General features: G+C 52.8%; 2 protein-coding genes across 4 annotated transcripts in view; both read right to left on the reverse strand.

Moving 5' to 3' along the window:
- TMEM63A (transmembrane protein 63A) overlaps positions 1-7,345 on the reverse strand; it is a 33,370-nt gene extending 26,025 nt beyond the window's left edge. For both annotated transcript variants that reach the window (XM_029227393.1, XM_029227392.1), the window contains exons 1-3: positions 7,238-7,345; positions 3,900-4,076; positions 1,905-2,089 (exon numbers count right to left, since the gene is read on the reverse strand). In XM_029227393.1, coding sequence (XP_029083226.1) covers positions 1,905-2,075 — 171 coding nt within the window. In that variant the 5' untranslated portion in view covers positions 2,076-2,089; positions 3,900-4,076; positions 7,238-7,345. The remainder of the gene's footprint in view (positions 1-1,904; positions 2,090-3,899; positions 4,077-7,237) is intronic.
- A 2,326-nt stretch (positions 7,346-9,671) lies between these two features.
- On the reverse strand, positions 9,672-13,308 carry LOC114900036 (left-right determination factor 2-like). Of its 2 annotated transcripts, XM_029231300.1 has the most exons (5): positions 12,961-13,210; positions 11,638-11,666; positions 11,420-11,535; positions 10,957-11,199; positions 10,225-10,588 (listed from the first exon to the last, which is right to left on the reverse strand). In XM_029231300.1, exons 1-5 carry the CDS (start codon positions 13,208-13,210, stop codon positions 10,225-10,227), a joined length of 1,002 nt encoding a protein of 333 aa, XP_029087133.1. The 2 variants fall into 2 exon arrangements, with proteins under 2 accessions (XP_029087132.1, XP_029087133.1); XM_029231299.1 differs by having other exon boundaries at positions 9,672-10,588; positions 11,420-11,666; positions 12,961-13,308.
- Positions 13,309-21,761: the final 8,453 nt, after the last annotated feature.

Below are 21,761 nucleotides of genomic sequence, written 5' to 3' on the forward strand. Positions count from 1 at the left end.
AAAGAAAGAAAGAAAGAAAGAAAGAAAGAAAGAAAGAAAGAAAGAAAAAGAAAGAAAGAAAGAAAGAAAAAGAAAGAAATGTTGTTGAAGTTAATGAGCACCGAAAGCTGTAGTGAATCAGGGTCTCCTACACTGAGTTGCACATGCAGAAAGGAAACATGAAAACTGGCATTTTCTCCGTCCTGTTTGTCCGTGTTGGACATTCCCTTTATTCACGTCATGATATTCTTTCTGGTATTCCTTCATGCTTAAGCACAAATAAAACTGCTCTGTTTCTCAAGATATAAAAAAAAAAAAAAAAAAAGTGGGTTTTGGACCCCAGAGGGGCTGAGTTCCAGCAGAATTTTCTCAAGGTGAATCTGGAAGTTGGTGATATATTTTCAAAGGCAGGTGAGTCCTGCTGTCGGATAAACATGAAGGCAGCTTGGCAAGTGCCTGCCCTCTGCCCTGGCTGCTGCTCCCTTGGCTCGAGCGGTGTGGACATTTCCCACGCATCTCTCTCCTCCAGGCCCCTCTGGCTCTTTGGTGGGTCCCTTCCTCCACCCCACCCCCAATCCCCGTAACTTCCTGCAATACAAATCCACCCCCACCAGCACACTCCACTGGAGAGCTACTCTCTCTTCTCAACCAAGACATACCCACCCCAGCCTGCCTCTCCGGACTTCTCTCCTTGGCCCAGACCCTCCCCTCCCTGGAGACGCTGGATGGATCACAGCTCTAGGGCCACCCTCCTCCATGAATCCCACCAACCCTCAAATCCATCACCACTCTCCTGCCTACTCCCTCCTCCCAACCAAGGCTGGTAGATATGACTGTTCTCAACCTACAAATGGGTTTTGGCTCCAAGACGTGGGTTATTCGGCACTTAAAGAGCCCTTTTTCGTAAAAGCAACATGAGTAGCACACGGGTTCCCACATCTGCCCTTAGAGGACCAATGTAGCAAAAGTCTAAGGCAACAATTTAGACTTTAATCCTTGGGAGGAAAATGCAAAGAGGAGTTAGGACTCCCTTTCCCTCTTCCTATGAACATTTTTCCCCCCAAGCAAACTTGGGTTGGATACTCGCCTCCTTCAGGGACGGGGGCCCTCGGACTACCCTAACCCCCCTCCCCCAGGCCCCCACCTAACCTCTGGCCCAAAGCAGTCCAAGGGGTCTACTCCCTCCGTCCCCTCTTACCCTGTTTAATCAGATGGCCTCCACTACATGGGAAGAGAAGGTGACAAGAGGGACCAACCATCCCATGGGCACTTGTCCAAAGAAGGTGCCCCTGAGCCCCAGTAAATCTCACCTAGCATGTCTGAGCCAGTCTAGGGGAGAATACGGCATATTTCAAATTGGGTTGGGGGGGGCGGTCTTTGGGAACAAGGAGGTCTGAACTAAAGAAAGGCCACCTATGAGGGTCGGCACTGATCTCGCCTTTCCCCGGTTTTCTCCTTTTCTCGTCTGATCCTCTAAAGGCCCAGGGACCCCAGTGGGGAACACGGGTGTGACATTTATAAACTGGGAATTGCAGCTGCTCTAATGCTCATTCACATCTCTCATCCCTGTGGACTGACCCTTCCCAGGGGCCTTAGACACATGACAGGCTGATAACTCGGTAACAATGGTAATAATCAAAAGAATCGTAATGTGTATTCTTTACATACATTGCCTTATTTAATCTTGTCCCAGAATCTTCGAGGTAAAAATTATTACCTCCATTTATAGAGCAAAACCTGAGGCCTAAACAAGCTATGTAACACGCCCAAGGTTACAGAGCTGCGAAGTAGCGGAGCTAGGACTTCAACCCAGGGATGTCTGCTGGCTCCTCACCTGAGTTTCCCAGAAAGCCCTGGGGTGGTGGGGAGTTGGGGGATGGAGGTTAAACAAACAAATAACTGACACGATTCCCAAGGAGTCTCACCAGGAAGCAGCTGACGTCTATGAAGAGGACAGTGGGGATGCCACCGAAGGTGACCCCCTGGAGCACGGTGCTGTTTTTGGCCGAGTTGTAGCAGTAGGAGTCATTGGGCTGGTCCCCGATGCCCAGCCGCTGGCGGATGGCCACTGCCCTGGATTGCCACAGCTCAGTCATCGTGCTGGTCCTCCCTGGAGAATGGGACCCGGCAGAGGGTCAGGGCTCCAACTTTCCCGTGGTTTCCCCAGCCAGCGCTGGCAGAGCCAAGGGCGGGTGTCTCCTCCAGGGGCTGGTGGGGCACAGGGATCAGGGAGAGGCAGACACTGGCCCCGAGCACCCGGCAGAGGCTACAGAGAATAGCTCCATTGTGGGAACAGCCCGGAGGGTCAGATGCACCGGGTGGATGGCTCACCCAGGACACAGCTGGCCGCCTCCCCGGCGGGGGTGAACAGGAGGACAGGGGAGGACAGGAGCTGCTGTGGTGCCTGCCTAAGGGGTGCCAAGTTCCTCCAGCCTCAGGGACGACTGCCGGGAAGTCATTCCTGCAGCGGGACCCTGGGAGGTCCGGAGGGCAGGCAGGGGAGACCAGGCAGGGCACAGGAATCAACAGAGGAGGAGGAAGAGTGTCCAAGTGCAACAACTCTTTTTTTTTTTTTTTTTGCGGTACGCGGGCCTCTCACTGCTGTGGCCTCTCCCGCTGTGGAGCACAGGCTCCGGACGCGCAGGCTCAGCGGCCATGGCTCACAGGCCCAGCCGCTCCGCAGCATGTGGGATCCTCCCGGACCGGGGCACGAACCCGTGTCCCCTGCATCGGCAGGTGGACTCTCAGCCACTGCGCCACCAGGGAAGCCCAACAACTCTTGATCATCTGAGCCACAGACAAGAGTTCATAGGATGTCAGGCCGGGGCCTCAGAGACAGGCCCACTCCATACACTTGGAAACCGAGGCTCAGAGATTAAGGTTAAGGAGCTGGTCGGGGCAGAACTGGGTCTCAGACCCAGCCTCCTGGGTCCCAGACGCCAGCTCTCTTTCCACTACGCCACACTCCCTCTGCAGCCGGCTACACACATGGGTTAGTTTAGTGAGAGATTAAAAGCCAGGAAAGGGGTAGCGGAGAGGAGACAGAGGAGGCAAAAGGGGGTGGTCTAGGGTGAGGAGGATGGGATCCCAGGCCTCCTCAGGGACCCCTGAGTCACCCACCGTGCACCGCTGGAGCACTCCCCAGGCTCTGCCCTCTCATTCCTACACCCCTAGCCTTACTGGAAGGTCCAGCATTTCCAAAGCAAATATCGCTCCAGGCTGGTTGTTGACTTTTCCTTCGAGGCGCCTGGTAACCCAGGTGAAACTAATGGAAATCTCCAAACACCAAAGGCCCCAGAGTTAGCAGCCAAGTTCTGGCCTGCTTTTCACACTGTCTGTGGCTGAAGAGCCTGGAGAAATGCTCAGCAACACCTTCCTCTCAAGGTCCCACCTCCTTAAATCTGGTTAACCTAGATTCCCGGGGGACTTCGGCTAAGTCTGGTCTTTCTACCTGTTAGAGGGACAAAAATCTTGGGGACAAGAAGAGGAGGTACAGAGAACAGACAGATATTTGAACTACGCGGTAATACTGGCAGGATGTGTGTTGGGGGAAGGTGATTCCCAATTCTGGCCCCTGGGATGGCTGGGTTGGGGACAGTCTCTCTCTCACACACACACACACACACACACACACACACACACACACACACACACGACAGGAAGTGCAGGGTGGGTGGGGGGAGGTGGCAGGTCAAGGGCATGGGAGGACTCCTCAGAAGGCCAAGTCACTCTCTCATCCCTATAAGAGACTGGGCAATGGCCGGAGGATGTGATGGCAGAGCCACAAAAGCTGCCTCGGGCAGACAGATGGTCTTAGCTTCCCTCCTTTAAACCCCACCCCCTGGCACCACCCCAGCGGAACGCCCAGCCTGACACTGATTGGCAAAGGCCTGCCCCTCCTTCCTGTCCCCCGCACTTACCAGATGCCAGGGGAAGGAAGTGTGGATGAACGCCTTGGAGAGGACCTCAGTTGATGCAGGCTCTAGCAAAGGCAGTGGCAGCCCTGGCCACCCTCCCAAGCTGCCTCAGGTCCGCCACTCATTTCCTGCAGGGCTTTCCTGACTGGGGTCATGGGGCACCAGCCTTTACAGACTTCCCTGAAGGAACACAGACAGTCAGAGTCACATGGGAGCTGCCCTCTTCCAGTTCAGGGCTTCTGGTCTGAAACCCTGCAGCACACTTCCCCTGCACTCACACGTGCCCCAATGTGTCGGAACTCAAACGCTCGTGCGGAGCCTGTGGTTCTTTCCAATGCGCTCCCTCCGGCCCTGGCTCTCTCCCCAGACTCCTAGCACTACGGAGGGTCCACACTCCTCTGTGCTGTCCTGCTCCTCTCTCCTCTCTCTTCTCCAGCATCACCTGAGGGTCCAGCCTGCCCCCTCTTGTCCAACGGCTCAAGGCCCTACTGAAGCCAGGGCAGTGGACCTCCCCCCACAGAAGTACTGGCAGCTGTAGGCTCCAGGAAGACTGAGTCCAGGACCTCATATAGGCCCCAAGAGGCTTCCCCAGGGCCCCCAAAGGCTAGAATCAGGAAAAAGGAATGCAGCAGAACAAACAAGGAAGGCTTGAAAAGTGAAGTGGAAAGAAAAAGGAAAGAAAGGAAAGAAAAAAACCACCCCCATAAAATGGTCACATTGTCCCTGGAAAGGGGCAGCTACTGCAGTGGTGCTGGGGCAGGATGAGCCTCACCAATGCTGCTTTGTGTTGAGCTCTGGGAGAGCAGAGGCCCCGTGGGAAGCAGGTACCTAGGCTCCTCTCCCCCCTTCAGCCCCAGTCACGCCTCTAAGTCAAACAGGCTCCCCTGGGTGGTTTGACAAGGTTAGATAAGAAGGACTCAGTGAGGTCAGCCATCAAGTCCCACCAGCCTGGGATGGAACCTCAGGGCTCCCCAGAGGTGGCCTGTCTTGCCTTCCCCCTCCAGGTGAGGGCACAGCTTTGGGGGCCCGCATTCTCTCTCAGAACTTTCTGCTTAGTTGTAGTCTGTTACCCATGGAAAGTCCAGATTCTGCTGAACCATGACGGTCCCTCCAGGGCCAGCCCCCTGCATCCTCCCAAACGGGCACGCTCTGAGAGGGCAGCTGGAAACACACGCACCACAGGGTGGCCCCGCCAGGCTCAGAAGGAACAGGACGGGGAGAGAAGGGAACTCAGCTGGTGGTGACCAGGAGAGAGCTAGCTCAGTGGGCAAAAGACTGGTAGTGCTGGGCAGGGGCCAAACCACCAAGTAGGCCCTGTGGCCAAAGGCACCCTGCCTGGCAATGTTCACTCATCCCATATTTGTCAGATATGCATGTGTGAATGCCTAGTCTTATCCATGCCTTCCAGAGAGCTCTCTGCTCATCACCTCATTCAGGAAAGGCAAGATATACTGCTGAGGCCCAGGCGCCAGGTGAGCAGCAGGTGACTCAGGCCCCAACGCAAAGTTCAGCCCACATACACCATACAGTCTGGTTGTGGCCAGTGAGACTGAGAGCTCAATGCCATGGCTGGTCCCAAAATTGCCAAAGAAGTCAGCCACCAATGCTAACCCCCTGCCCACCTGAGCTGGTAGCTGCTGGCCCCTGTAGCACACCTGAAGATCTCTACGCCTGCCCTGCCAGGAGTGGCAACACAACGCTGCGGGAAGTGTGTGAGCATCGTCAGCTCTTGCAAATTCAGGGTATTTTTATCATCACCAAATTTTCCGACCTTGTTAGGATGACAAGCAGCTCCAGGCCTTCTGCCACAGGAGGTGACTCTGATGTTCTAGATGGCAGGTTGCAAACCTCTCCTTAAAGCCCCACCAAACAGGGCCCAGGAACCTGGACAACCATTTACCTCCACAGACACAAGCCCTGGAGCGCCAAGGAAACGGCACAGGGTCTGGCTGCAGTGGGAGGCAGGGGCAGCCGGCAGTCACCTGAGCAGGCTCTGGAGTTAGGGTCTCAGCACCACGTGCCTTTAGACAAGTGGCTTAAGCACTCTGCGATCTGGCTTCCTTCTCCATAAAATGGGCACAATGACGTCTCTCCTGCAGGGCTGGTGAGAGGCAATGTCCATAAAGCACCGAGCCTTCGCGGGCACTCAAAACCTCCTCTTATTTTGTCACCTCTCCAGACAGTGGGAAAGACAACATTAGGAGCAGCAGGACCCCATCTGATATTTTTCCTGTTACAGCCCAGTGAACAGCCAAGGGAGACCTTTGCCCCCAAACTAAACAAACAAGAGGTGAATGAAGGCAAAAGGAGGCCTCTGCTTCTGTACACATCCACCTCAATGCAGAAGCAGACTCAGGACTACCTGACAGCTGTCAGAGGAGGGGAGAAGGTAGAAAGACAATGGGCGTGCAGAAGGGAAAAGGGAAATATGGGTCGTTTCTCCAATAAGCAACGACCTGGAGTCTTTCCTTCTTGCCAACGACTGTCCACAGCCCTGCAGGAGCCAGGGCCTGAGAAGGACCCCAGGATGCCGCCTTGTACGCACTGGGCCTGGAGTGGTGAGCACAGTCCGCTGGCTTAACCTCAAACCCTGCATGCTGTGGGGCTGGGACACAGCCACACAACTTCAGCGTGGAAGGAAGCTGGCGGGTCATTCTGTGTACCACTGTGGCCTGCTGCCCTTCAGGACACCGCCTGAGCTGAAAGACAGAGGCCACGCCAGAGTCTCAGGTGGCCGGGCTTATCAGGTACTGGCACCGCTGCGTTTTGGGTTTCCTGGCAGAGCTCTCCTCGCCCTCCCCACCCCTCCCCAAACCCCCAGCTTCCCTCCTCAGGACTCCACCAGGGCTGCAGGGAGCGGTCACGGGGAGCAGCCCCAAGGTGCTTTCTACCCTCCCAGCAGCAGGTGACTCAGATGCCTGGCCCCTTCCCAGGCCCACCTCGCAGAGTCGGAGAAGGAAGGGCCCCCAGCCTGCGCTCCGGGTTAGGCTGGGAGGTCGACACCAGCTGACAAACCCCCAAAGAGAGGGGTGGGAAGAGAAAGGGATCAGCCATAAAAGCGAAAAGTTGGAGCCTTGGAGGGGGAAATCCCGAAAAGTCGTTAGGAAGTGGAGAGGTGCGGCGCTGGAAGAGGGGCGCGGGGTCTGCGGGGCCCAGGGACGGACCTTCTCCTCCCACCCACCCGGTCACTCCCTGCTCCGGAGTCGGGGCTGCGGAGGCCGGAGGGCCGCATCCCGGAACCGGACACTAGACATGGCACTCTGACGTAGACCCCAGGTCCTGCACGTCCCGGCAAAGGCGGAGGGCGGCATTCCCCCCTCCCAACGCTTCTTCCCCTTTACCTGCGGCGGCGGCGCTGCGGCCCGGCGCGGCCCGGGGAGGTTGTCTGGCTCCACCTGGCCAGGCGGGGCGGCGTCCAGACTACTTAAAAGTTACAAAGTGAAACTCCGGCACTCGTGCACATGCGCAGACCCGCGACCACTGCTTGCTCAATTTGCAGCTTCGGCGGGGCAGGCGTCTGCGCTGCCGCCGGCTCCCGCTCCCCGGACTGTGCGCCCCTCGGCGATCCTCCGCCCTGGCTTGGCCCCGGGGCGGCTGCTCAGCCCGCGCAGCTCCTCCTAATGTTCTGCAGGCCCCGGCCGGGCCGGCTCGCATCCTGGGACCGAGGAGGGCGCCGCCACGGCTAATTCCTCTCCCCAGCCCCCGGCGCGTCCCCCTTGCCCCGGCACCTCGGGGAGCCCCGGGCCTAGCACAGGGTGGTCGCGTCCGGGGGCTGCGCGGGGAGAGCATCAGCAAACGTTCTTGATTGTCCTGTACTGCACTGAATTTCCGCGACCGGCTCCTCGGCCCGCCAGGGAGAGTGGGAGGATGGGAAGCTCGGCTGGGCTCAGCCCGCACCTCGGCTCCACGCAGTCCGCGGTCACCCGGCTCCCAGTGTGAAAGGCCGCGGCTCCCCCACCGCTCTGGGCAGCCGGACAGGGAACGCCTTGTGGGGGGTGGGTGGGTGCGTCCTACGTTTGGCCCCAAACGGAGGTCGCAGTATTTTCAGCGGTCCCCTGGAGCCAAAGCGGGTACTGCCAGGACCAGGCCGCCGGGTGCCACCCATCTAGCCCAGCTGTTTCCTATGAGCCAGCGGCCTCCGCAACTGGACTGTAAGCTCCCCGGGGGCGCCGGGGTGTGCGCTGGGCCACACGCAGGACGGGGTTCAGTGAGGACTCCGCACCCTGTGAAACCGAAGACCACCGCCTGCCTGCGGCACCAAACTGCCCTCTTCTGCAGGCCTCAGTTTCCTCGTCTGCAACACGAGGGGGTGGGACCGAAGCTTCCACTCAGGTCCCTTCCAGCACTAGAAATTAGTAAATCCTGAACAGGCCTTCACTCCGCACGTGTGCAGCTTTGCAGGGCCTCTGACCCGTCTTCCATTTCTGGGTCTTCCTCTTTCCTGGAAATGGTCAAAGTGTTCTCCTTCCCTCCCTGCCCACGCCTCCAGCACCAGCCTGGGGCTCTCTGGAGTGGGGTGGGGTAGGGGATGTCTCCTGCTTCTCTAACAGCTCCTTTTGTCCCATCTGGCTTCCTCCCTCTCCTCCACCCACAGCCGCTAGTTATTTCCCACAGTTTGCCCTTGGCCCCTGCGCTCAGCCCAGCCCTTGTCCTTCTGCGCAGGTGCCTGACCATCTCTCCTGCTCTCACCTCCGGCTGCCAAGGGCCTACACCTGACCTCCAGCAGGTTCCTGGGTGTGGCCGCCGGACTTGCCCCTATCTTCTCAGACTGCCTCTGTCCACTCTCTGCCCCCCCATACGCCCCACCTGCGTGTCCCTATTCTGTCCCTGCCTCAGTTAATGGAGCCACCCCCTGCCTGGTCTGTGCCCTGGGGCCCAGGGAAGTGCAAAGTTCTAACCCCTAACCTAGTGGAGCCACTGACAAAGAGAAAAGTTAGTATCCTTGATTTCAGAGAGGGAAGGGATTTCTAAATTTGACTTTCAGTTGGTTATTTCAAAATCAAGAGAAGGCCAAGATAGATCAGAATGTGAGCTGAAATAACCATAGCCCCCATTACGTGTCAGGCAGTATGGAGAGTGCTTATAAAAACACTATTTCTGGGACTTCCCTTTAGGCGCAGTGGTTAAGACTCTGTTCTCCCAATGTAGGAGGCCCGGGTTTGATCCCTGGTCAGGGAACTAGATCCCACAAGCATGCCACAACTAAGGAGCCCACCTGCTGCAACTAAGACCTGGCACAACTAAATAAATACTTAAAAAACAAACAAAACAAAACACTATTTCCTTAAATCTCCAGTAAAAGTACAGGAGTCAGGGACTGTCCCTATCTGATAGACAAGAAAATGAAAATTTAGAGGATATAGAATTTATAGCTAATAAGAGCTGTGCAGCCTGGCTGGCAAGGAATCCAAGACATCCATGCCCCAGGCCCAGATCCTACATCAAACTCAGTTTAAAAGCCAGTGTAATCTTGGCATTCAAAAATCTTATATTCACCATTTTATCATTTGCTCCCTTTATCTGCCCCCAAATCTAAAGAAGTGACCCACATTCTTGTAATATTGATGATGATTTTGATCACAGATTTTTAAAAATTTTGTATCAAGTAGAACTGAAATAAAGCCCACTCCCTGTGCCCAGAAAAGTAAAAATGTCAACAACAATGACCAAAATAAATCCTGCCTTAATTCTAAAAGGACAGGCACCTTAGAATCAATGCATTTTGATCCTAGCACCCTGTATCACCCTTAACTGAGACCTCGAAAAGTCTTTTTAAGCTTTTCCCTTAGTTTTCTAACCTGGTTGACCTAATCCCTATAGAACTTTCTGTTCCCTCACAATTTGCAGGATTCTGGGTAAAACATAGCAATACCGAATAAAATCTGTTTTATTTGTTTCTTGCAGAATACCCTTATTATCTGAGTTGGGAATGCACAACCCATACTTGACCCTAGGTTTTAAGCCCAGAGTGGCAGCTGCATCTCCCACCCATACCACAGAGCTCAGCCCAGATCCAGTGACAGGACAAGGAAACAATGACAAATTGTGGTTTCTCCTCTTAGGTTACAAAATCTACACAGATAAGTGCTGAGGATACAGTGCAGTGAATAATGTCAAGAAAAGGTAGACTGGGCAGGGGTTACCCAGTGGCCAGGGAGACTTGTTCCTGGGAAACAAAAATCAGAAGGTGAGCTGACTGGTCAGAAGAACTCAGGAGAGAGCACAGAGCATGTGCCATCCACGGTTCAGTAATCCCCATCTCTCCTGGTACCCTGGAACACTTCTGACACACACACAAGCCAAGTCCCTCGATGGCTGCACCCCACACCTACGGCTCCAGCTTCCTTGGTACAGGCGCCCCATCTGAGGCACAGCTGCACTTCTGCACCCTCATGTTGGGCAAGCTGACCACCTGGGGCCTGGGCTTGCCTTCCTCCGGGATGCTGACAATCATGGGCAGTGAGGTCGTCTCTGAGGCGATGCACTGTCTCGGCCCCAGAAATGGCCACTTGAAGGTCAGGGGCTCTGGGGGCTGCTGGCAGGTGCCCACACACTCATAGGCCAGGAAGCCTGGGGGCTCCAGGACCCAGTTCTCAGCCCACTTCATCCCCTGCAGGTCAATGTACACCTCCCGGCGGCAGCAGCGGGTGCCCTCGGTCGCTGGTGCCTTAGGATCACAGTTTCCCTGAGCTCTGTGGGGGGCAAGGAGAGGCAGAGTCAGAGGTCAGCTGGGAGGGCAGAGGTCAGCTGGGAGGGCAGAGGTCACCTGGGAGGGCAGAGGTCAGGGAGCCCAGGGCAGGGCTTAGTGGGGCATCTGGAGGGAGACTTATGGTCCATCTCTTGTTATGTTCAAAATGCTGGATATTTGTGTAAGGATGGATAACTAGAAATAACCCCCAAATAAATAATTCGACCTGATATTACTCCTAAGACTGTTAGGAGAAATTTTATATATTCATCCATTCCCATAGCACCCTGTAAAGTTGCCCGTTTCAATATAAGTTTAATTCTGCCATTTGCCTCATTATTCGGGTTCACCCATCTGACCCACAGCACCTACCCGTAATCCCTGAGGTCCAGGGTGTGCAGCTCCAGCTGGGGCTCCCGCTGCCCGGTGCCCGACGGCCCCTGCGAGGCGAAGCGGACCAGCGTGTGGGCGCTGGAGGCCAGCGGGCCCAGGTGCTCCCGCTGCACCGACACCTGCAGCAGCAGCGACTGCCGGGGCCGGCGCAGCTGCTGCCAGAAGTTCACGGCGTCCGTCACGTCCAAGGCCTTCCAGCCGCTCTCGTGGATGGACACCAGCCTGCGACACCACACGGAGACACGGGCCCGCGCTGAGGGGTGGGGACTGGGGCGGCTGGGGTGGCCCCGGGGGGGGGGCCCTCTCCCACCCCTCTCCTCCCCTCCCCTCCCCCCCAGGGGCCCCCCGCGCCGCCCCTCCTCCCGCAGGGCACCCCTCCTCCCGCGCCGGGCCCAGTCCCCCTCCTCATCCCCGCCCCACACCCCAGCCGCCACCTCCCCACCTGGAGTCGATGAGGGAGGTGCGGTTGGAACCGTCGTCGCGGACGTGCAGCCACTGGACGGTGATCCGGGCGCGGTCGCTGCGCGGGAAGAGCCGCTCGTGGCTGCGGAGCGCGGCCTTGGGGACCGGCTCCTGGAAGAGGCGCAGCACGGCCTGCACCAGCTCGCTGTGGGGCGGCAGCCGCTGCTCCATGTCGAACACCAGCAGGTGCGAGGAGACCTCGGACACCAGGAACCTGCCGGCCACCTCTGGGGACACGAGCGGGGTCAGCGGGGCCCCTCCTGGCACCAGGTGAGCTCTGAGGGTGGCAGGGCCCAGGGCCAGTGGACAGGGTTTCCCCAGTAATCCCTAGGGAGAGTTTGGGGGCTGGGAAACTGATGGGCCAGGCCAGAAAGAGAGCACCTCCACTCCTAGAAAAACTGTTAGGGCCAAGCAGGCTCTTCCCCATCATCTGAGGTTGGGGCTTGTTTACTAGTGGCGTCTGCCCTCACCTGGTAGGGGCAGCTTTGAAACGCCCTGCCAAGACTGGTGCTTCCAGTGAGGACTACAAACCCACAGCCTTCTTTAGGCAAAGGGGCAGGAGGGGGAATGGAGCGCGGGAGGCAGAAGACCCAGCTAGTGAAAATCTATGGTCACCGGCTGAGACTGGCTTTTCCTAAGAGCCAGAGGAAGAGCCCAGAATTTACTCTCATTTCCCTGCTTATGCCCAGTGAAATGTCCCCCAAAGGAGGAAGAGTAGCCGGGGGCCTGTAAACAACTTTTGTGGGACTGCTGAGCCCTGAGGGAAATAGTGAGGATGGGTACAACAGCCTCCTCAGAGGCACCAGCAGCATGTCCCCAACACCTGAGGCTCCGGGTGGGCAGCATGATCACCTGACCAGCCAGCCCCGTGACCACAAGCAGTCACCCCCGCCCCCCAGGTGTCCAGGTCTCCTCATCTCCCCAGACACCTGGCCGGGTCTATCTCTGGGCACTGAGGAGGTGGGCCCCAGCCCCAGGGAGGTGACAGGCTGCAACAGGATCCAGACCTGGTACCTCCCATCTCATAAAACGCCCACAACTCTGGGAAGTAGTCAGAGCTACTTTAATCTCACTTCCAGAAACGCAAATAGGCTAGAGTTGTTCGGTGACTTGTACAAAGTAAAACAAATATCACAACTGAGAACTGAACTCAGAGGTCCTTTCTCTCTGAGGCAACAGTCTCTGCTGAGGCCAGCCTTTTTGTCCACCAGCACAAAGTCCCCTTGACAGTCTGTCTTCTCTTCTCTATTCTCCCCTCTTTCCACTTTGCTTCCCTACCCCATGATATCTGGTCTTGCCTTGGCCTTGGCAGCGGGTCCAGCCTGGCCCAGCTCCTGCTGGCCCCGAGGGGTGGGGCCCTCAGTGCAGACAGAGACCAGGGGCCCGGGCCCAGCCTTCCTCACAGTCCATGGTCCCTCCTCATCGCCCTGTGGACCCTGCGCCCCCAGATCGCCTCCCCAGAGCAGGCCCCCCACCCCCACCCCGCGAGGACCAGGCTGCAGTAGGGAGGGAGGGCCTCACCTCGGAAGCTCTGGCTGAACCTCTTCCCCCGGGAGCGGGCCCCGTGGCTGCGCTGCAGCAGGGCCACGTACTGGGCCCTCACGTGGGCAGGGATGATCAGCCTCTCCACATCGGCCTCGTCCAGGACGGGAGCCTCGCTGAGGCGCAGCTGCCGCAGCAGGCTGCCCAGGACCCGCTCCTCGGTCAGGGCCACCCCGGGGCCGGCCAGGGGCAGCGCCCAGAGTGCCCAGCAGAGCCAGAGGGGCCGCATGGTGCTGCTCGGGAGACGAAGGGGCAGAGCGGACGTGTCCCCGGACGAGGCTCCGGGAGGGTCCCAGCTGGGTGTGCTGAGGGCCAGGCTGGGCCAGCTTTATAGCCAGGCCTGGGCTGGGCCTGGGTGGTGGGAGGGAGGGAGCCCGGGAGGGAGGGAGGTCACACCCCTCGGACCTCCTGGGAGTTCAGCGGCCAGACAGGTCCCTGAGCCCCGAGGAGGGGGCTGTCTGGACTGTGAACAGATGGCTATTGTTGTGGGTCAGAAGCCTCTACCTTGGCTTGGGGTCCCTCACCAGTTAAATTTAAAAGCTTGTTTCCTGAAGCAGAGGCAGAGATCTCATTCTGTGCTAGATCCCCTGTCCCGCAAGTCAAAGAGCAAACTCCCGTCTCTGGAGTGTAGACGTAGAGGCCTGTTCCTTGCTGCAGCTAAACTGCCAATTCAACACCAGGACTCTATGCCTAAGGACCAATCCTGCCTGCCGGGATGAGCGTCTGAGCCTGGCGTTCAAAGGGCTCCCAGGAGCTGTTGAGCTCCTGGGCTGTCCGCGGTTGGAAAACCCATGATTTTCCCTGGTGTTCTGGGGGGTCTTCCTAGGCAAGGGAGCCTGGGATAATTTAGTTCCAATGGGGTTTTGTCCAATAAGGAAGCCCATCCTCTCCCTCTTCCTGGCTGTTCATGGATTCAGAGGTCAGAGTCGAAAAGACCATCCAGTCCATCCCGTCCTCCAGTTTTTGAGCCAAGAAAACCAAGGCTCAGAGAGGCAAAACATCCCCAGGCTCACAACTGTTCTCGATGGACGCCTGCGTAAAGTCAGGTCTGCTGATTCCCAGCCCAGAGTTCCTTCCACAGCCTCAGCTATTTCCAGACAGAGTCCTGCTCAACCCCCTGAAGCTAGCCACGTGGACTCAATCCAGGTGACCAGGGCTGGACAGGGGCAGGGGACATGTCCCCCAGTTTCCTGAGACTTCCCCACGTGAACGTGGATTTGCCTGGTTGAAGAGTTTCACTGGGGAAATAAAACAGTTGGGCCATCAGCCAGGGATCGGGCTGCCAGATGAAATACCCAACACAATTTGGGATGTACTTTAACAAATTATTTGTTGTTTATCTGAAATTGAAATTTCACCTTTCACCGGGAGTCCTATATTTTTAGTTGCTAAATCTGGCAACCCTAGCCAGAGGCCAAAAGAAGAAATCGAATGTGGATTGGGAGACTTTTGACAATGGGCTGATTAGCGGTCGGGCGGGAGGGCAGCCCCCATCCTTTGTCATGCAGAAGAAGGAGCCAGGCCTCCCCCACTTCCACCCCAACCTGTGTCTGGCCTAACACCCTGCCAGGTCAGGACGGCTGGAGATGGTTAAGTGGCCCCTTAGCCAGATCTTGAAGGGAGGAGAGGGGCCAAGGGAACAGGGCATCACTACCCCTGATTACGGGCCAATCTGGACCTGGCCCACAGCCGAGGGTACCCCGGAGGGCAGTGGGCCGGCCGTCTTGGGGTGTGGGCAGCAGACCTGGCCCCCAGAGGGTCCAGGAGAGATGGATGATAGGGACTGAGGCAGGAGGGCAGGTGAGGAGCGGGGCCAGGTGCCCACTTCCACCCTCCTGCCCCTAATAGGGTGGGATTTGACCCCAGCCCGAGTCCAGACTGCCAGCTGAGGGCCGTGAGAAAATGTGAGGTCAGAGGTCATCCTGCGGACTCTGCGGATGGAGACAAACTGGACCAGAGCCTGGGCTTGGAACTAAAGTGAGCTGTGAGGTTGATGAAGACTGGAGGCTGGGAGCCAGTTCACCTGTGGATTAGAGCATCTGGGGGTCCTTGGGGGAATAGGGACACCTGTCCCCTTCCTGAGCAGGGCAGGCACTGCTGTGGTGCTTCTGAAATTCCCCGAGGCCCAGCCCCAGGTGCCTTGGGCTGCCCCAGCCCTGTACCCATTATCCTCCCCAACCCCAGACCTGGGGGCCCATGTGGCTCCTTGGGGTCTCCAGACACGCCTCTGGGTGGGCAGTGGGCCTTCCCTGTCCTCCCAGAGCAATTTGGCCTCCGCGTTAGCAGGGCCAACCCTTCCCTGGGGCTCCCTGGGCTGAGAAGGGTGGGAAACAGGAGAGAACTAAGGACCCATGTTTCCGTTTATCCACACCTTTCTGGCAAGGGTGAGCCCTGGGTTCAGTCCTTGCTGTGCCATTAATCTGCTGTGTGGCCTTAGATGGGTTTTCTATCCCCTTCAGTGTAAGTTTCCTCCTACAAAATGGGGATAATGTACCTTTTTTTGCAAAGAACTTGTCAGTATTAATGGAGATGTCAGCAAAGTGCCTCTCACAAACTCCCCCCCCCCACACACAATAGGTGCTCAATAAATGGTAGGGATCTTTCAACTGATACTAACTTACCATGTTTAACTTTTTAATTTTTTAAGTTAACAATGTTTCTTAATTATTTTCTAGTTAATACACATAGTACAAAAGTCAAAAGGTGCAAAAGATGTTCATGAAAAATATCAGCCTCGGGAGTTCCCTGGTGGTCCAGTGGGTAAGATTCCACGCTCCCAATGCAGAGGGCCCGGGTTTGAGCCCCGGTGCGGGAACTAGATCCCGCATGCATACCACAACTAAGAGTTACCATGCCACAACTAAGAAGTCCACATGCTGCAACTAAAAGATCCCACATGCCACAACTAAGACCTGGTGCAGCCTAAATAAATAAATATATATTTTTTAAAAGTCAGCCTCCCTGCCTTTGCTACTCACCTCCCACTTCTCCTCCCCAGAGACAGTCTGCTAACAAAGAAACTCAGATATTTTTCCCACCGTAGGAATCTTACTAATCTATCATCGTGATCCATACCCCCTTTTCAAAATTATAATTTTATTCTGTAAATGGTACAGTAAAAAGTCTCTCCCATCCCTGGCCCCAGTCTCTCTATCCACCACCCCCCACCCCAGAGGCACCAGTGTTGTTAGTTCAATTGATTCAAAGGGGTTTATTGCTGTCTCTGACATGCTGCATCTTTGAAATCAGAATTTGTCTCATAATCACTGACAGACAGGTGGCAGTTAGGACACTCTTGTGCAACAACCTTATGATGACATTTGGTGTCTCAGGCTGCTCTGGCGGCCGTAACAAAATGTTAGTGGGGAGAGGGGAGGGGTCGGTCTTAAACAGCAGAAATTTATTTCCTCACAGTGTGGAGGCTGGAAGTCCAAGATCAAGATGCCAGCAAATTTGATTTCTTCTAAGGCCTCTCTCCTTGGCTTGCAGATGGCCACCTTCTTGCTGTGTCCTCACATGGTCTTTCCTCTGTGCACACACATCCCTGGTGTCTCTCCATGTGTCTAAATTTCCTCTTCTTAGGACACCAGTCAGATTTGTTTAGAGCCCACCCTAAGGGCCTCATTTAATTTAATCACCCCTAAAAGCCCCCTGCACCACCATCTCCAGCTACAGTCACGCTCTGAGGTACTGGGAGTTAGAACTTCAACATATGAATTTGTGACACAGTTCAGCCCTGGTCAGATGAAGGAAGCTCCAGCATCAAAAACTCTTAGGTTTGAGGAAATACCATAATTCCTTAGGTATCCTTCAGAGATATTCTATGCAAATATATGCAGATACATTTCTTTCTTTCCTTTTTTAACTCGAAGATTAGCATACTACACATATTTCCTACAGTTTTCTTCTTTCACTTAACAATATACCTTGTAGAATCTTCTATATAGTACTGCCACATTCTTTTATTTTATTTTACTGTTACATAAATTTTTTATATAGATGTACCATAATTTATATAACCAGAATCTTTTGAGTGAATATTCAACTTCCATTTCAATCCTTTGCTATTACAAATAATGTTGCAATAAATCGCCTAGTATAAATGACACTTTATACATATAAGAATGTATCTTTTGGATAAATGTCTACAAGTTGATACACTGGGTTACAGTGTATGTGTAGTTTTCATTTTGATAGATAGTTAAATCAGTTACTGATAGTTTATATTTTTTATGGTAGTTTATGGTAGTAGTTTTAGCTTATATTTTTTTGTTTTTGAAAATGGGATCTTTTATTCCACAGCACTGCCAATTATTGTTTGTATCACTGAAGAATGTTGATTTCTATGTACCAATTTTGAACCCAGCCTCCATACTGAATAGTCTTATCATTTGTAGTAGTTCTTAATTGATTCTCTTGCATTGTCTAGGTACAAAATCTTTTTTTTAAGTTAATTTTTATTGGAGCATAGTTGCTGTACAATGTTGTGTTAGTTTCTGCTGTGCAGCAAAGTGAATCAGTTTTATATATATATATATATATATATATATATATATATCTCCACTCTTTTTTAGATTTCCTTCCCATTTAGGTCACCACAGAGCACTGAGTGGAATTCCCTGTGCTATACAGTAGGTTCTCATTAGTTATCTATTTTATACATAGTAGTGTATACATGTCAATCCCAATTTCCCAATTCATCCCACCCCACCCCCCTTGGTAACCATAAGTTTGTTCTCTGCATCTGTGACTCTATTTCTGCTTTGCAAATAAGTTCATCTGTACCATTTTTCTAGATTCCACACATAAGCGGTATTATTCGATATTTGTCTTCCTCTTTCTGACTTACTTCACTCTGTGATCCTCTCTAGGTCCATCCACGTTTCCGCAAATGGCACTATTTCATTCCTTTTTATGGGTGAGTAATATTCCATTGTATATATGTTCTAGTACAATTTTTTTTTTTTTTTTGTCCACGCCGCCCACAGCATGGAGCTTAGTTCCCCAACCAGGGATCGAACCCACACTCCCTGCATTGGAAGCTCAGAGTCTTAACCACTGGACCGCCAGGGAAGTCCCTAGGTACAAAATCTCAATGTTTGTTAATAATGATAATTAAATTCTTCTTTTTAAAAATGTATTCCTCTGAGAAATGCAAATCAAAACTACAATGAGGTATCACCTCACACCAGTCAGAATGGCCATCATCAAAAAAATCTACAAATAATAGATGCTGGAGAGGGTGTGGAGAAAAGGAAACCCTCTTGCATTATTGGTGGGAACGTAAACTGGTACAGCCACTATGGAGAACAGCATGGAGTTTCCTTAAAAAACTAAAAATAGAACTACCATACGACTCACCAATCCCACTACTGGGCATATACACTGAGAAAACCATAATTCAAAAAGAGTCATGTACCACACTGTTCACTGCAGCTGTATTTACAATAGCCAGGACATGGAAGCAACCTAAGTGTTCATCGACAGATGAATGGATAAAGAAGATGTGGCACATGTATACAATGGAATATTACTCAGCCATAAAAAGAAATGAAACTGAGTTATTTGCAGTGAGGTGGATGGACCTAGAGTCTGTCATACAGAGTGAAATAAGTCAGAAAGAGAAAAACAAATACTGTATGCTAACACATATATATGGAATCTAAAAAAAAAAAAAGGTTCTGATGAACCTAGGGGCAGGACAGGAATAAAGACGCAGACGTAGAGAATGGACTTGAGGACACGGGGAGGGGGAAGGGTAAGCTGGGACGAAGTGAGAGAGTGGCATGGACATATATACACTACCAAATGTAAAATAGATAGCTAGTGGGAAGCAGCCGCATGGCACATGGAGATCAGCTCGGTGCTTTGCGACCACCTAGAGGGGTGGGATAAGGAGGGTGGGAGGGAGACACAAGAGGGAGGGGATATGGGGATATACGAATACATATAGCTGATTCACTTTGTTATATGGCAGAAACTAACACAACACTCTAAAGCAATTATACTCCAATAAAGATGTTAAAAAAATGTATTCCTCTGGTTTCTTTTTATTGTCTTATTTCCTTAGCTAGTATCTTCAGAACAATGCTAAATAAAATTGATGATAATAAATATCATTGTCTTGTCCCTTGTTTTAACAGGACTACGTTACTCTTTCCCCATTAAGTATGAGCTTTACAGTTGAGATGAACACATTCTGTCATATTAAGGAAGTATCCGTAGTAGGAGTTTTTAAAAATCAAGAATGGATCTTGCGGAAGATTGGTGAAGATCTGGAGAAGCAAGAACTCTCCGATGTTGCTAGTGAGAGTGTGAAGTTCTACAGCCACACTGGAGAATTCTTTCCCAGTATTTACTACAGTTCAAGACACCAAAAAAAAAAAAAAAAATCACATTACCCAAAGACCTAGAAAGTCCACTCAGTTGGACAGAAATGCACGTGTATGGATGATTATAACAGCATTGCTTATAAAAGCCCAAACTGAAGCAACCCACCAAAAACATCCATCAACAGTGTAATGGATAAATAGAATGTAGTATAGTCCTGTAATGGAATATACTGCAGCAAAGAAAATGAACCAAGCTATAGACAATATCGGTGCTGATCACAAACAGAAAACTGAGCGGAAGACGCCAGACCCGAAAGACACAGGATACCATTTATTTAAATTCAAACCAGGCAATACCGTAGTGTTTAGAGATGTATTCCTTTGCTTTCTTAGGAAAGAGAAAAAGAGTTATTTGCTAAGAAGGATAATTTTTCTCCTTGTTTCTAATATTTACCTCTGATTTCTCTCTACAGTCGCTCACTTGAGTATTTGCAGTCATTGTGTACAAACTTTTTAGGAAATACCTTCAGGCTAGCAGTGATTTTTGACTTATCAATTTCCTTCTTCATACTTTATACTATAATTCTATGATACACATACTGTACCACTGTTCTCTTACCCTCTACCCACCAGTGGCCTGGAGAGAAGAGGGGAGTCAGCCCTATGAAAGCCCTGAACCCCAGACCCATCTTCTGTCCGTGGTCTACTAAGAACCAAGCTGTTAGCAGTTGTGGCGGGGCCCCATTCCTCGTACGCCACTGTCCTCCTGGGGCCCGGCTGAGGGCAGGCCTGGCTCCTGGACGGTGAGCGACACTGGTCCTGCCCTGGTGGAGAGCCTTTATCCTAAGCTCTCCCTCTGAGCTCCCAGACACAGAGGGTTTTACCCTGGCACTTGGCAAGAGGGGTGGTGAGCGCCCTTCACATGGCACCTAAGACCTTCTACTGAAAACCCCAGGCTACCCTCCCTCTCTGCTCCACTTCTCCAATATGCTCCCACAATTCCCCATGGAAAGCAAGCTCTTGAAGGAACAACCTTGAATTGTTCACTGATAGATCCCCAGGACCTGGCATGGTGGCAGGCAGCAGTAGGGGCTCAATCAATATTGAGTGAAAACATGTCCTGCCCTCTCCTGCCTCCAAACATATGCTACCATTCTCTGTGAGTCATGCTACCATGGACTGTGTGAGTCATATGGGCCTGCAATTTAAAAACTGTACATCTTCCAACTGAAATCCCACTGTCCTGCATGGAGCAGGACATGCTTCTACCAGGGGAAACATCAATGGTTCCACTGAATCCTCAGATGTGACATCTACTTGGCCATTTTAGGCTCCTTATCACTGAACCACCAGGTCAAAAACGGAGCTACTCCCCTGGCTGGTATGACTGATCCCGACTACCAAGGGGAATAGGGGACTGTCACACAGTGATGGCAAAGAAGACTATGTCTGAGGGCTTCCCTGGTGGCGCAGTGGTTAAGAATCTGCCTGCCAATGCAGGGACATGGGTTCGAGGCCTGGTCTGGGAAGATCCCACATGCCGCAGAGCAACTAAGCCCGTGCGCCACAACAACTGAGCCTGCGCGCTACAACTACTGAAGCCCATGCGCCTAGAGCCCGTGCTCCGCAACAAGAGCAGCCACCGCAATGAGAAGCCTGTGCACCGCAACAAAGAGTAGCCCCCGCTCGCTGCAACTAGAGAAAGCCCACGTGCAGCAACAAAGACCCAATGCAGCCAAAAATAAAATAAATAAAATTAAAAAAAAAAAAAAGAAAAATACATTAAAAAAAAAAAAAGACTATCTGAGCTCCAGGGAATTCTCTGGGGACCCACTTGGTACTTGCTTCCCAACAGTAGAGGTGAGTTGAAAACTACAGCAACCCCAAAAAGGCAGGATAACTGAGGACTCAGACCTTTAGGGAATGAAGGTTTGGGTCACTCCAGAACCCAAAGCAGCTGAAGTTCTGGCTGAGGGCTAGGGAAACACGGCATGAGTCGGTGAAGATGGAAACCATAGATGCCGACTATGACCTGGTGACTGTTACAGGAATGAGCATGGTGGTAGCTTTGTCTCTCTATGCTTGTTTCGTGCATGTACTGATCTGTAAAAAGTAATCATTCTCCTCTCTCCTTCTTCCCTTTTCAAAAAATTGTATACATGAGTTATTGAAGGTCAATTTTACAATTTAGTAGGAAACACAATATTTAGTGAGACCATCACCAAATTTGAGGAGGAACTAATATAGCCCGTGATGGATACAATAACTATTGGGATGGTGGGTCTTCTCATTTTGGAGCTGAGAGAGAATTGCTTCACAGGTAGGAAAGACAGGTGGATCCTGTTAGGGAGAAACATACAGTCGTGTTCTTGTTGTCAGGCGGTTCCCATGTGTAGAAGGGAGCACATGGAGGCTGAGTTACAAGGGGTGGATTGTGTGAGTCATGTT

The sequence above is a fragment of the Monodon monoceros genome, unplaced genomic scaffold, assembly GCF_005190385.1.
Source record: "Monodon monoceros isolate NGI ecotype Baffin Bay Population unplaced genomic scaffold, NGI_Narwhal_1 Super_Scaffold_18, whole genome shotgun sequence".
Classification (NCBI taxonomy): Eukaryota; Metazoa; Chordata; class Mammalia; order Artiodactyla; family Monodontidae; genus Monodon; species Monodon monoceros.

What these genes read in the sequence shown, in the direction of transcription:
- LOC114900036 (XM_029231299.1), bottom strand. Translation starts at nt 13,210, where the DNA reads ATGCGGCCCCTCTGGCTCTGCTGGGCACTCTGGGCGCTGCCCCTGGCC. An exon ending in GTTCAGCCAGAGCTTCCGAG is followed by an intron (nt 11,667 to 12,960) that starts GTGAGGCCCTCC and finishes TCGTGTCCCCAG; the next exon opens with AGGTGGCCGGCAGGTTCCTG. An exon ending in ACCTCCCTCATCGACTCCAG is followed by an intron (nt 11,200 to 11,419) that starts GTGGGGAGGTGG and finishes GTGGTGTCGCAG; the next exon opens with GCTGGTGTCCATCCACGAGA.